This window comes from Ambystoma mexicanum, chromosome 5p (genome assembly GCF_040938575.1).
Source record: "Ambystoma mexicanum isolate Mex_15411 chromosome 5p, UKY_AmexF1_1, whole genome shotgun sequence".
Taxonomy (NCBI): Eukaryota; Metazoa; Chordata; class Amphibia; order Caudata; family Ambystomatidae; genus Ambystoma; species Ambystoma mexicanum.
In genome coordinates, this window is record NC_090930.1 from 524,501,642 (window position 1) to 524,514,504 (window position 12,863).

General features: G+C 42.2%; 1 protein-coding gene across 1 annotated transcript in view; it reads left to right on the forward strand.

The window, feature by feature from the left end:
• LOC138481058 (connector enhancer of kinase suppressor of ras 2-like) overlaps window positions 1-12,863 on the forward strand; it is a 2,957,912-nt gene that overhangs the window by 2,698,239 nt on the left and 246,810 nt on the right. The window contains exon 17 of the mRNA XM_069612924.1: window positions 6,545-6,720. Coding sequence (XP_069469025.1) covers window positions 6,545-6,720 — 176 coding nt within the window. The remainder of the gene's footprint in view (window positions 1-6,544; window positions 6,721-12,863) is intronic.

Here is a 12,863-nt window from a genome sequence, read left to right on the forward strand (position 1 = left end):
TCCTGAAATGCAATGGTATCAATGTTCTGCGATTATGATCAGCTTCGCAAAAACATACAGCAATGCAGGCTGTGACCTGGCTGCTTTTATGTGTGCAACAGTAAGACACCATCTTGTCAATTGAAAGCAGAAGCGGCTCCTTTATGCTCACCTCTATGCTTTGCAATGTTCTGGGATGGAAGTTGCTCTTGAAGACAGTTTAGAAAAAAGCTACTACCGGTGCCAGTAATTCAGGCTATCCCATCCATGCAGTCCTATGGGACTTTATGGAATGAGAATTTACCGGTGTCTCTGCTGCCTGTAATATTGCGGTAATACCGTGATATCGGTACCAGAATTACCCGGTGTAAACCTGCAAAAGTGTAATGAGGAATTGTGTCTGCCCGATGCAACAATTCAAATCCAGGCCTGTTTCCTTGACTCTCTATACAAGAGGACTCCTGACCCCCTCACCACTCCCATGCTCAATTCCCAACATTTCAACTTTATCTCGGTTATTTATTTTTGCAGCTCAGTCAATTGTGTGATACTAATAAACTCAAACCTCTGTTTGACGGGACTCCTTTGCTCACCCCTGCAGGATATCTCGGTATTCCTTTTCTGTTTACTTGGCTCGCTTGACTTCTTAGCCCTACCTTGAACCTCATTCCGAGTTAGGAGGTAGCCATGGTGCTATTTGCACCATGGCTACCCCCTTACCGCATACCGGGTCCGGGTTCCCTGAATGGGGACTTACCGGGTCATTCCAACCTTGGAGGACCGGTATTTCCCCATTCAGGGAAGCCATCCCCATTCCCATTCGAGCCCCCATAGGGCTCAATGGGAATGGGGAGGGAGCTAATAATGGCCCCGTTATTAGCTCCCTGGTCCTTTAGCGGGTCCTGCTAAGGGCGGCTGCTTTTACCAGCCTCCCTTAGCGGGACCCGCTAAAGGACCTCGGAATGCGGAGGTGAGGGGTTAACGGCACCGGCATCCTTACTGGCGCCGTTAGCCCTTATCGCCGCACTCGGAATGAGGCCCCTTGTCGCTCCGGTCCTTCAGGCCATATGCTTCTCTTGGGACTCAGACCCCCTTCCAGGTGTACTGGGTGGCTCAGCTCTGTATGGGCTATCTGGTCTTACTGGCCGTAGGCATATTACAATGTTCTATTCCCCTCTTGAGTGCTTCACGGATTCACCACCCCCCTCTCTCTTCTCTGTGTCAGACGGGTACCTTGGTTTTTGGTGGCTTTGCTCATGGGCCGAGGCAGTTGCTCTGGTGGATGCAGAGCCACACTTCTGTGGTTGTTGGCCATCTTGCAGCAGTTCCTCATCTTAGCGTCTTCGTTCCTGAGCGATAGTGCTTTGCATATGTGATGGTTCAGTTGCCCGCTTCAGGGAATTTGCGATCTTCGGGATTTCTACCCTACTGCGTTCGGCAGCGTTATGAGGGCTTCATGATTCCTGAGCCCACCACATATCTGTGGTGGCCCTTCCTCCAGGATCAATCCGCCCAACATTACAGCGCAGGCTTCTGTTGTCCGCGGGCTGGTGCAGGTTGGCTCTACCCTCGCAGGTATACTCTCTGGTCCTTTTCCATTGTTCTCCAAAATGAGTGAAGAAATATGATTGGATCTGCATTTCTGGAACATTCTGCATTTCCAGAACAGAGGTCAACAGAGTGAGGTCAGCATTCAAACCATTCATAAAGAGTTCTCACATTATAACATGGTTCAAGCTCCATATAACCAATGAACATGTGGTACTCTGAAGGTAAGTGGGATGTGGTGGAATTCCTTGTCCTTTAAGGTGGTCACCCTGAGTGAGATCCCACTTGCCCTATCCCCTAGAGAGTCTGTTGCATAGGTTCACCTCTCTAGCCTCAAAGGGGATGGCTCCCACCTGGGGAGAAGGGATGAACTGCCTGGATTCATCACAACATATTCCTGAGTTCTGTTTCTAGATGATGCAATCCTGGGCTCAGAAGGCAGGCTGCCTGCTCAGAATTCTAATGGTAAAAAGTTTACTTTTCTATTCATTTATTTTTTGACCTAAGAAACATGTTGACAGCCACTAGTGACTGGGTTAGTGCAGGAGTCTGTGACAACTGTACCATAAGGTGCAAGGTCAGAAATGACCTGAGATGGAGAAGATACAGATTTGGTGACGAAAGCCAGTCAGATACATGTCAAGCAAACGGTCTGTTAGTTGGAGAAATTGTTGAATTGACTTGACAAAATGACTTATGAGACACAGGTGAGATTGTTTACAGTAATGTTCTTTTTTATTGTTTTGATTCTAGAAGATGTAAATAGGGGGATATATCTGGCATGTTTTAGTGTTGATGCTCAAGTTTGTAGAGACAGGGGGTAATAATGAAAGAATCATAACGTTAGGTGTTCTAACACAGAGTCCTTTCCTTGGCTGTAACCTCAGGCTGGATCTTGCTTGTCCGCTGACCTTAGGACCGAGATCTATCTCTCTGAGCCTCAAGCCCACATTTTGTTGAGACAAACACTAGCCAACCTTGGCCGAGAGATATCTGTTAGCACTCCAAGAGCCAAATCCCAAGCAATAGGTCCATTCTGCCACAGGTGATGTTGCAGGTGGTTGAGAACTTTACAGGGCAGTTCAATGTGCCCTTAATCCATCTCCATCAGCTGAGGCAGCTATTCCCAAAAGCCACCTTTGTTTCCTTAGAACATACTTAGTAACAAACACCAATCATTAATTAATTAATTACCATTTTATAATGCGCTTCATACCAGAGGCCACTCTCTAGGTGCAGGACCAGGATTCGAACCTGTGCTGCTCTGACTTGTCTTGCTTCCAAGACAAATGTGTTGCCCCGGAGCTATCCTCGCCACCCAAACTGTGGGTGATTCGTTCCAGTTTTCCGTGATAGTGTACAACAGAGTAGCTCAAAAATGGAAACTCCAATAAAAATATAGGTTCTTAAACTTTCCTTTTCTGCACCCCCCTGAAAGCTCTGCTCAATTTTGAAGGGGACCTCCAACCAGTCACTTTTCATAGTATGAAGACACACATCCTGACGCTTTGAAACTTTGATCCCCGTTTCTCAAAGTGGACTGTGATGCATGACCTTTCATGGGAGCATCTTCCTCTTAGGGTTGCTGCTAAACCTCTGAGACTTTGGTTCCTCCCACTGACACACCACCTAAAGCAGCCTCACAGAGTTCAGGAACCAGCAGCTTTCTCAACCACGTCACCAACAAGACAGGACCCCGACCCAGATGCTGAGGACCCCCTGCCAAGTGCTTACATTCCATCACCTTATATACTTGCACCCTCAAAGGCAGGTAGCATGTCTGATAAAGCATACAGAATTCCTCTTCCAACTCTTTAATTTCTAGGGCTTGTTCAATGCGTATTTTCCAAAGTGCCTCCTGTAATGGTCGCTACCCTAGTAAAGTCAAGGGTTAAAAAGGCACAGATTTGTTGTTTATACGTGTATTCCTAAAATACTTTCTCAACAGAGAAATACCCTTTACTCACAGCAGCGCCAGTATCTGACAAGGGCCATGTTCCACAAAGGTTATCAGGGCTGCTCCCTCAGAAGGACATCAGCTGGAGTGCCGCCTATGTCTACAAACACTATTGCTCTCAAGATGATGTCATTACCATATGGTAAAGAATAAAGCACGTGGGCAGCGGATGTCGTTATATGCCATGTGCAGCCTCGAACGCCCCAATAATGCACTGTATTAAACTTCCAAATAGAGACATTGATACATGTGCAGTAACGCAGAACATTCTGGATGAAGTTGAGAGGTAACATTATTGACTGTGAAGGATTATTTTCTAGTAACCAATGAATCTGCGTGGAGAGTTCTCTGGATTTTTGACTCTCCCGAGCAGCCCCCCACCCCCTCCTATTATACATCCATGATTAAGAATTAGTACTAGAATAGGAAATATCGTTTAAGAAATTATGTTACATTTCCCGCTAAATAATTGTCTTTCCTAGGCCGAAATGAGTAGACTGTTGTATATTAACAGGACTATGGTTTCCTATGCATTTGACAGTGTATTCTATTCTTTTATAACCAGGCTACAGAGCAAGTCTGACTGAAGCGTCTCCAAGACTGAATAATGCAAGGCTCCCATGTGGGCTTGTGTGCATGTCATTAGTGGAGACGCATGCCTTAACTGCAATGTGCAACCGGAGCCATTGCCCCAGAGTATCTCACAAGGTGTAGCCCTCTGCAACTCCAAACCCTAAGTGAGATTAACTTGGACGCAGAAGAACTGGCCCCTTCATATGGGTTTCTGGACTGAGCGCTGTTGAGGCCTGGTTCTTGTTTCAGTTTCATGCCCATCTGAGTATTCGTCTGTGAAAGCGGCTACTGTCTCAAAGGCTGTCCCGGATCCTCCCTCATAGGGTTGTGATGTCTAGTACAAAGCAGCAATCCCTTGATTTTGGTTTGGTTTAACTGAATTTGTTAATCTGTATTCCATAGATACTACAAGAAGTGTTTGGCACGGTGTTCTGCAATGTACTTGTGTGTGCCGGTTTGGAATGGTCTTTGGTTCTGTTCTCAATTTCTCCAGCAGGTTACTCTGCTGTTAACATGACATGATCTGGTTATATGTCTTAGCTGTTATTGATTTTTGGTTTTTTGGCTATTAGCGCATCCTATTAACCGAAACAATTGCATTGGAGTACGAGGTGGAAGGGAGATGACATGTGAGGAGGGGCACACAGCTTTTGGGAGTTGTTTGACTGCCCTTTGTCATGCTAATCCCTACGGCCAGGCCATCCCTGCCCATTGCCCCCCTAAACACATCCTCCTGGAACCTCTTTGAGCTCTCTCTGTCAAGCATTTGCATCACAAATTAGCATTGCAATGTTTCTCCAAGCTGGCTGCTGAGAGTAAATGACTTAATTGCAGCTTTAAATGGCTTCTGGTGTTATAAAAATATCATACCCAAGTGTGCCTTCAGCCCCTTGATTTATATCTTCCATGCACTGACGTCCTGTTAAAAACAAGCAGGGATGAGCAAGGACGAGGCCAATACTTCTGACTTGAGATATTAGATAGGCATTTTCCAGGTATTGACACCTTTGCTAAGGTAATCACTCAATTTTCCAGCTGTTGCTATTTAAGACCAGGTAGTATCTTTACACTGGTGCCTAGCAAATGCCTATCTCATACCTAAACAAAATCCCAAACTGTTTGCTTTGCCAATGCGTGTTTCTTTCTGGTGTTCAGTGCGTCAATGCTTTATTTGTTGTCTGATGCTCTGGCAGCTTCACATGCCAGAGACAAACTACTTTCATCAAAGACATATGATGTAGTTATTTTTTTCTCACAGCATGAACTTCACTCTGTGAGTTGTGTGATAAATACATCACAACTAGTTGGATTTGGAGAAATATTATGATTTTAATCTATATGGTGTTATAGACTTATTTTCTGTAATGGTTCCAGGTATTGGATAAATGAGTGTGCTGCTGAGTAGAGCTGAACATCAAGTGAGCAAGAGATCTTCTGATACTACTGCCATCTTAACTGTCTGTAGACACTTGTTATGTAATGTTCTTATGATCTATACCGTGCACCGCTCCCATTTGCATGGTCTCCAGGAGCTCAAGTGGCTCTGTAAAAATTTGGGTGGGGGTGGTAAGTGAGGGAAGAGGAATAGAATAGAAGTTGTGCTCTTCTGTTGGTGCTTACAGAATCAAGAGAAACTGGTGTCTGTGTGTGCCAACTATCTAAGTGTGTTTTTTTGTGTGCACTGGGCCTGTTGTTTCTGGAGGGGTGGTGCCCACTGTCTTGGTTGTTTGTTGTTTATGACTGTTTGTTGTTGTGGTGTTGTTAGCAGTCGGACTGGGTCTTGTGTGTTTTTGTGTTCAGTATAGCTGCCCCTTTATGGACGTTTATAGTATGTAGGGAGTATGCAGGTGAGGAGAGAAGAAGGGTGTTGGATAGTAGGTGTTGGCTCAGCATTTGTGGTTGTTCTATTGTTGGTTCTTCGATTTGTATTGTCCTAAGTTTGCTTTGGGTCCAGAATATGATTTGTGGGGGTGCACTTTTTTATGTTTGTCTAGGTGAGTTGAATAGCCAGGTTTTCAGTCGTTTTCTGAAAGTTAGATGATCTTCCGCGGTTCTTAGTTCCTGCGGTACTGCGTTCCATAGTTTGGCTATCATATAGGAGAATGCAGTTCCTCTGAATTTCCTTTTCTCACAGTGTTTCGTTTCGATTTGGAGGTTGTTGCTCGATCTTAGGTTTCTTCCTGGTTAGTAGCAGTTGATTTTCGCTTGGAGAAATTCTGCTATTTGTCCATGTAGTGATTTGGGAGCGATGCATAGGTCTTTAAAAGTTGAATCCATTTTGGTGGACGTATTTTTGCTGGATAGGGTTTCTATGTTGCATGTATTCAGCAAGTATATCCTTCATGGCAGGTAATAACTTGTCCCTTCTATGCATGAAGTCAGCTCATGGATATTAGCATGTCAGAATTTCTTTCCCTCAGTTGTCATTCGCTTGTTGTTGCGAGAAACCGCTATGTTGTGGTATTGACATTGTTTCTCGATTCCTAGGAAGTTCCCTTACAAGTGGAAGCAGGAGGCGGATTTCTTGCAAAGACCTGGGCCATGGAGACTGTGAAGGGTGGTTGTGGAAGAAAAAGGATGCCAAAGGATACTTTACGCAAAAATGGAAAAAATACTGGTTTATTTTAAAAGATTCTTCACTCTACTGGTACACCAATCAAAATGTAAGTATTGACTATGTTATGGCACAAATGTATCTGTGCGGTGTATTCATTATGCATCATTAGTTTAGTTGATGCTGTTTCTAAAGATCCATCAATCAACTTTTTTCAAATGAAATTGTTGACGTACAATGTGCAATCATAATCAGTTTAGGGGAAGTGAAAGATGAAATGTCCATACACCTCATAGGGTATTGCAAATATATGTGTTGATCAGTTCCCACTCCCAAGTATTCAGCTAGATATTTGTAAATAAAGAAATATAAAAAGAGAACTTACATTCAGAACCAATACCTTTGCGTTTTAGGAATATGAATAAGTATGTTGACCTCTTTATCTCTGGGAGAAATGTGTATGTAACTCCATCAATATATTTTTGAGTTTGTGTAGCATGTGGATGGTGTTTCCAAGCAACATTACAACTCTCCGTTGTAATTTTGGATGGTACTTGCTTGTAATGGAGGAACTAATATGCACGGATCATACATATAATAATAGTAATGAAGTGTTCACACAGCTCTCCCACTTCTTAACGATGCAACAATGTGTGTTAATATTACCCCTTAAATGGTACCCAAATTGGTAACCTCAGAAAAATGATGGACTGTGTCAGGTAATGTGAGGTGGGTATGTTTACATTTACATTTCATTCATTGGTTACAGAGCAATATCCCTAATCTAATACCCCAATAATGACACCATCACAATATGGGGAAAACAGGTTGTTTTATCCATAACATTTTGTTTTATTGCAAATAAAATATCAAGGAAATGTAGGTTGTCTCCTAACTTCAAATGCTGAGTAACTCACTTTTAAAACACTACAAATAACGTTGGGCTGCAATGTAAAGGATTGCATTACAGCCGCCTTCTTTTGTCTCACTAAACGTTTTATTTAACATAAAATATCCAGTCTAATGTGCATCTTCACACAAACACCCATACATAGAAAAACACATATGGCACATAAAACACATAACCTGTCATTGAAGGTTTGACTAAAAATAAGTCACACAATCTACAGTAGAGAATTAAGCCCTTCTTACACCCACGTTCCCATTAATTGAAAAGGTAATGCAGTTGTGAGCATAACGTTTAAAGCAAAATAGTGTACTTAGTTGTATCTAAAATTCTTATCAAGTATTGGCATCAAAGAAGTAAGCTTACTTTAAAATATGGTTCTCACATTCTCTGGCTGATTTAAATCTAAAATGTTGCTCACTATCTAGGAAAACCTGTTGGCTCCTAGCTTAGGCAATAGCACTATTTGATATCATCATCTATGATGTTGACTGTGTTGCAAATAATGGTACAGGCTTGGGTTTCTCACGGGATAGCAGAGCTTAACTCTCACACCATTTTTAAAGAATCAGGTTCACCCTCACAACGCACAAGTTCCATGTGTTCATTATAGAATAGATTTAATATAATGTATTGGCTATGGCAGGCACCAATCAAAGGACTTGTTATTCCACATTTCAAATTGAGATGCCTAAAGCTTGCAGAGATCCTAACTTGCAGGAAAAAAGCCCTATTGTGTTGATGTCACCTAGCATTTCAGTTGTAGTAATAAACCACAAAGCATATAGACAGTGCACTTTATTTCCCCTTTTCTGTGGTATATCCAAGAATATATTGAATGCTTTGGATGTATTTATTTCTCAGAAAGCAATCTATAAAATGTGGGTCATAGGTACATCATTAGTCACTTGTGTTTGTCTTTCAAAGGCCCAGGGCAGGTAAGGACACTACCTGGCCGCAGGCCACTCCTTCAAGTAAGGATTCCCTCCAGTCTGTGCAACTGCTCCAAAAAATCCCTTGCATATATTCTGGTCCTGCTTTTGGAAGCATCTGTGTTCAGCCCAGTCTGGATAAATCACTTTTAAATTGATTTCCCCATTGGCTACAACCATTTCGAACCAAATATCTGCTTATCTCTTGTTGGATGGGCTCTATTGCATCTCTGGTTTTCCCAAACACTCTCTGTGATGGAGAGTGAATACCCAGCAAACAGACTCCACCAAGGCAGCAGCATTCAACACAGCATTTTGGATTGGACAGGCCCTGTGATACATCCCCTTCACTTTCTCACACCCACCAGGGCCTTCCTACCGGCCCATTGGAATTTAACTTGTCATGAGAGGATGTGTCCGCTACAAACTATCCCCTCCTTTAGGAGTGCAAACTGACAACAAAGTGATATATTCATATTAGACATAATTATCTACATGGAAATGTGCTCTTAGTGAAAATGGGATATTCAGGTTCATAGAACTATTCTAAATCTGGAGATATAATTTATGTTTCTGCCACTTCATGCATGATGGACATGTTTAAATATGCACATTTTGCATACGTTTAATACATTTTTAATATCATTTATATTTGGCATATGATCTGTGTTTTGTCTGCTGAATCCAGAGTTGTATTCATTTTTTCAGTTGGCTAGGTGGTTCATGAATAGCAACTGATGATGTATTTCCAATTGTTCATCTGTCACTTGTGTTGAACATTTAGCTAAGTTGTATCTGTGTGTGCCTTGATCATAATCAGGAGAATGCTTCTATTCCTGCTGCAAAGGACATTCTGTTGGACACAAGATGAATTGGTAATCTATTTTTCAGTAACAAGCCTCATGTATTTCAAGGTTATTGGTTCGTGGTCCTCTTCAAAGCACCTTCATGAAAATGCACCTAATGGTCAACCAGGTACCCATCAATCAATTCAGTGGTCGTCTTTCAAATTAGCATAAAAACAAGCCCATTCTTTGGCCTGAGTTGCCATTACAATGTCTGTTTTTAATATAATTTTTGGAGTTTGGGAAGTATATTACCTTACACAAATGCACACATCGTCTCTGCTTATCTTTCCTGCATTGGTACATTGATCTAGGTGGTATGTTAATGGGATCTGGAGATTTATGTGACAAAGAGCTAGATTTATTGTTGTTTTGTGTGAACACAAGGTTTCAGGGGAATTACGGTCCACATCTTAAAATTTCACAGAATGTCAATTCAGCATGATAGGTACATTCTGTCCCATGTAACAGAAACATGTGCAATATAACCTGTTTCTACTTACAATAGTAATCTGACAATATGGGTTTATGAACAGATACTATAATTATGCAGTTGTTGATAATGACTATTCTAATGTTGTAAATACCTCCACGTTCTTTCCTTTTCCTTATAGAACATACATTTCTGAATCATAGTTTTCTATATTGTCTTCCAAATGGCAGCAAACCTGCAGAAACAGATATAAATTATATGTTTTGTTTTAATTAATCTTACAGTTGGCTCTGCCATGTTTACACGTTGTGACTGCAGGCTATACACAGACATCCCAGATGAACAATTAACTCACTAACCTACTATCATGTATATAAATATATGTGATAACATATGAGGTTCAACTCGTCCTAGACATGCACTTCATTAAAATAAGAAACACAAATGCAAAAAAGTGTCCTCCTAGTCCAGAATAGTAATAATAATCTGTGATTTTATACAGTGCTTCATACCAGATTTCTTGCAAACCCCTGACTGGCGCATATCTGAAGCAAGTATTGTATGCCTGAGCTAGTCACCATTATATGTTCAAACACTGCAAGACATTAAAAAGGCCACTGAACTCTTTGAAAAACTGAGGTAAATATTTAGTAATCATTTGCTGTTTCTATTTCTTGGGTATGGAAACAGTACTCCCTAATATTATTGGTCTATACCTACTTGCGTTTTTTGGTGAACTGAACTTTGGTTTCATCCTACTCTGCTTTTGGTTTGCAATTAAAGCAGTGTGGGGCTGGTGTTGCTAGTAATCTCCCTTATGCCTGACCCTGCCAGACTCGGTTTTTTATGGAAGTTTCGTCAAGTTACCCTTTTATTCATGTCCCAAACACAACATTGCAACATGGGGATTTCTCTTTGCACATCCTAGTGTGTCAGAGACTCTTGCCTCTCCCTGCTGCCATTGTTTATTAATTAGGCGACTTTTACAATCTTGAATCCCCTTATGTTAATGTACACAGAAAATTGTAGCATCAGACATACCTTATCAAACATGCTACATTTGCCCTGTCTACAGTATGCAAATATTCCCCAGCAACAGCATGCCACAGGTTGCTAGGCTAAAGGTGGCCAATTTATTAGCATCTGAGCCAGCATCGCATTTGAAATCCGTTTATGTGCAGGTGCCTCTTTCCCTGAGCTACATCCAATAAGAAAACTAAGATGAACATTCATAATAAATTGAATAAGGATATCCAGTATCAGCAACTAACAATACAAATATTGTTACAGATAATTCTAACTCATCTGAGAGGCAGCCTTAAGTGTCTCTTGACAGTGGAGTAGTCTAATAGTTTAAGACTCTGGTGCTACCCTCCGAGATTAGTGTATTTCTTAATCATGGTAGATATGTATTAAAATCATTAACTTTCCCAAAATATTCCTACCCCTTTTCAATTGTAATCAGTTCTTGTAATGGCAGGACTGCTGAAGCCAAAAGCAAAACAATAGAGGTGATGGCTGGAAAGTTTAGAATACATCTTAACCTCTGGCATTGTTCTGGGCAATGCTCCAGACCATCGTTCTTCACCTGCCAAGCCATTACAATAGGGGAAAGACCATATACAAATCAGGCTTGGTCCCACCCCAAAAGGGGCAGTCCAGCCCGAACCGCTAGGTCAAATCCCTTCTGCACGAGACCACAAGCATCCCCAGATATATTTCAGCCTTATTGGGGCTCATCAGGGAGGAGTAGCTCACTGGGGTGGAACCAAGCTTGATAACGATGGTCTGGAGGGTTGCCCAAAGCAATGCCAGAGGTTAGAATTCATTCCAAACCTTCCAGCTATCACATCTTTTGTTTTGTTGAAGCCAAAAGGAAAAGCTGGATAAAAATGGACAACCTTGTGTAATAGCTCTCTATATAAGCAGATACTTTCAAAGGTAATTCATGAACCTTTTTTAAAGTGTTTCATTATTTCATTTAATGACTGTGACCCTCTTGTACATCAAGTAATGACATGTGCATGGGAGACTTGACATCGCGACCGAGTGCCTTTTTCTGTAATAATTGTTAGTCTTCTAAACATCTTTTCACCATAATAAAACATAAAAGCCAGACACCTGGTTTAAATTGGAGTTGTATAATGCTTGGGGAAACCTGGTGGAATAGTTAAAGTCATCAAAATAAGTAAAATGGGCTAGCAGCTGAAAAAGCGAGGGACGTTTATATATCGGGAAGACTCTAAATTCACTTTAAAACATAGGAAAAGGGGATGGTTTTCATTATGCAGATCAAGATACCAGATCTGTTTTGTAACCGTTCATTTTTGCATACTCCCCTTTACAGGTTTCACTTTCTCAAATACATATGCTCACCCCGCCCTTCCCACATAGATAATGAACCCCTCTTCCTCAAATGTTTTATTGGGGTATCGTCAATCTTTTAGAGCAATACTAAGGGACACTTGGGTACCAAAATGATCATACTCCCATTTCTCTATCAAGGATGCCCAAATCATTTTGCCCGTTTTCCCTAAAGCAGGCAAGGAAGCCCAGGCCCCGGTGTGGAAACTGCAAGACGTTCTCGACAAGCTATAGCCTGCGTGTTCTCAGTTAACTCCCTTATTCAGGTTAGGGTGTCATATGCTTATCAAAACCCCAATAGAAGACACTTCATTACGAGGTTGGAGGTAACCTTGCTGGTAAAACTGGCATGGCTACCTCCAAACTCGCATCCGCTTCCGGCACCCACGAATGGGCAATTACTGGGCTATTCCGGCCCAGCCGGACCCGGTAATTCCCTTTCGCGAGTGCAGGCCCCGGTACATCCCCATTGAATGGGGAATGGGGACGTCGGATGCAACTGCACAGTTTACAACGGTGCAGGTGCAACCGGCTTGCTGTGTTCGCGGGTGCCACTCTGCCTGCCAGGTCAGACCTGGCGGACTGACAGGCACCTGTGAGCACAGCTCGTAGTATGGCGGTACGGGAGCAACGGCGCCAGTAGCACTACCGGCGCTGTTGTTACTGTACCACCATACTTATAATGAGGCCCACTGAGACTTACCTTATCCACAATTCCAGTATAAGAATTGCGGAACTGTGGATTAAGCATTTCGCGCCTGAAGAAGCCAT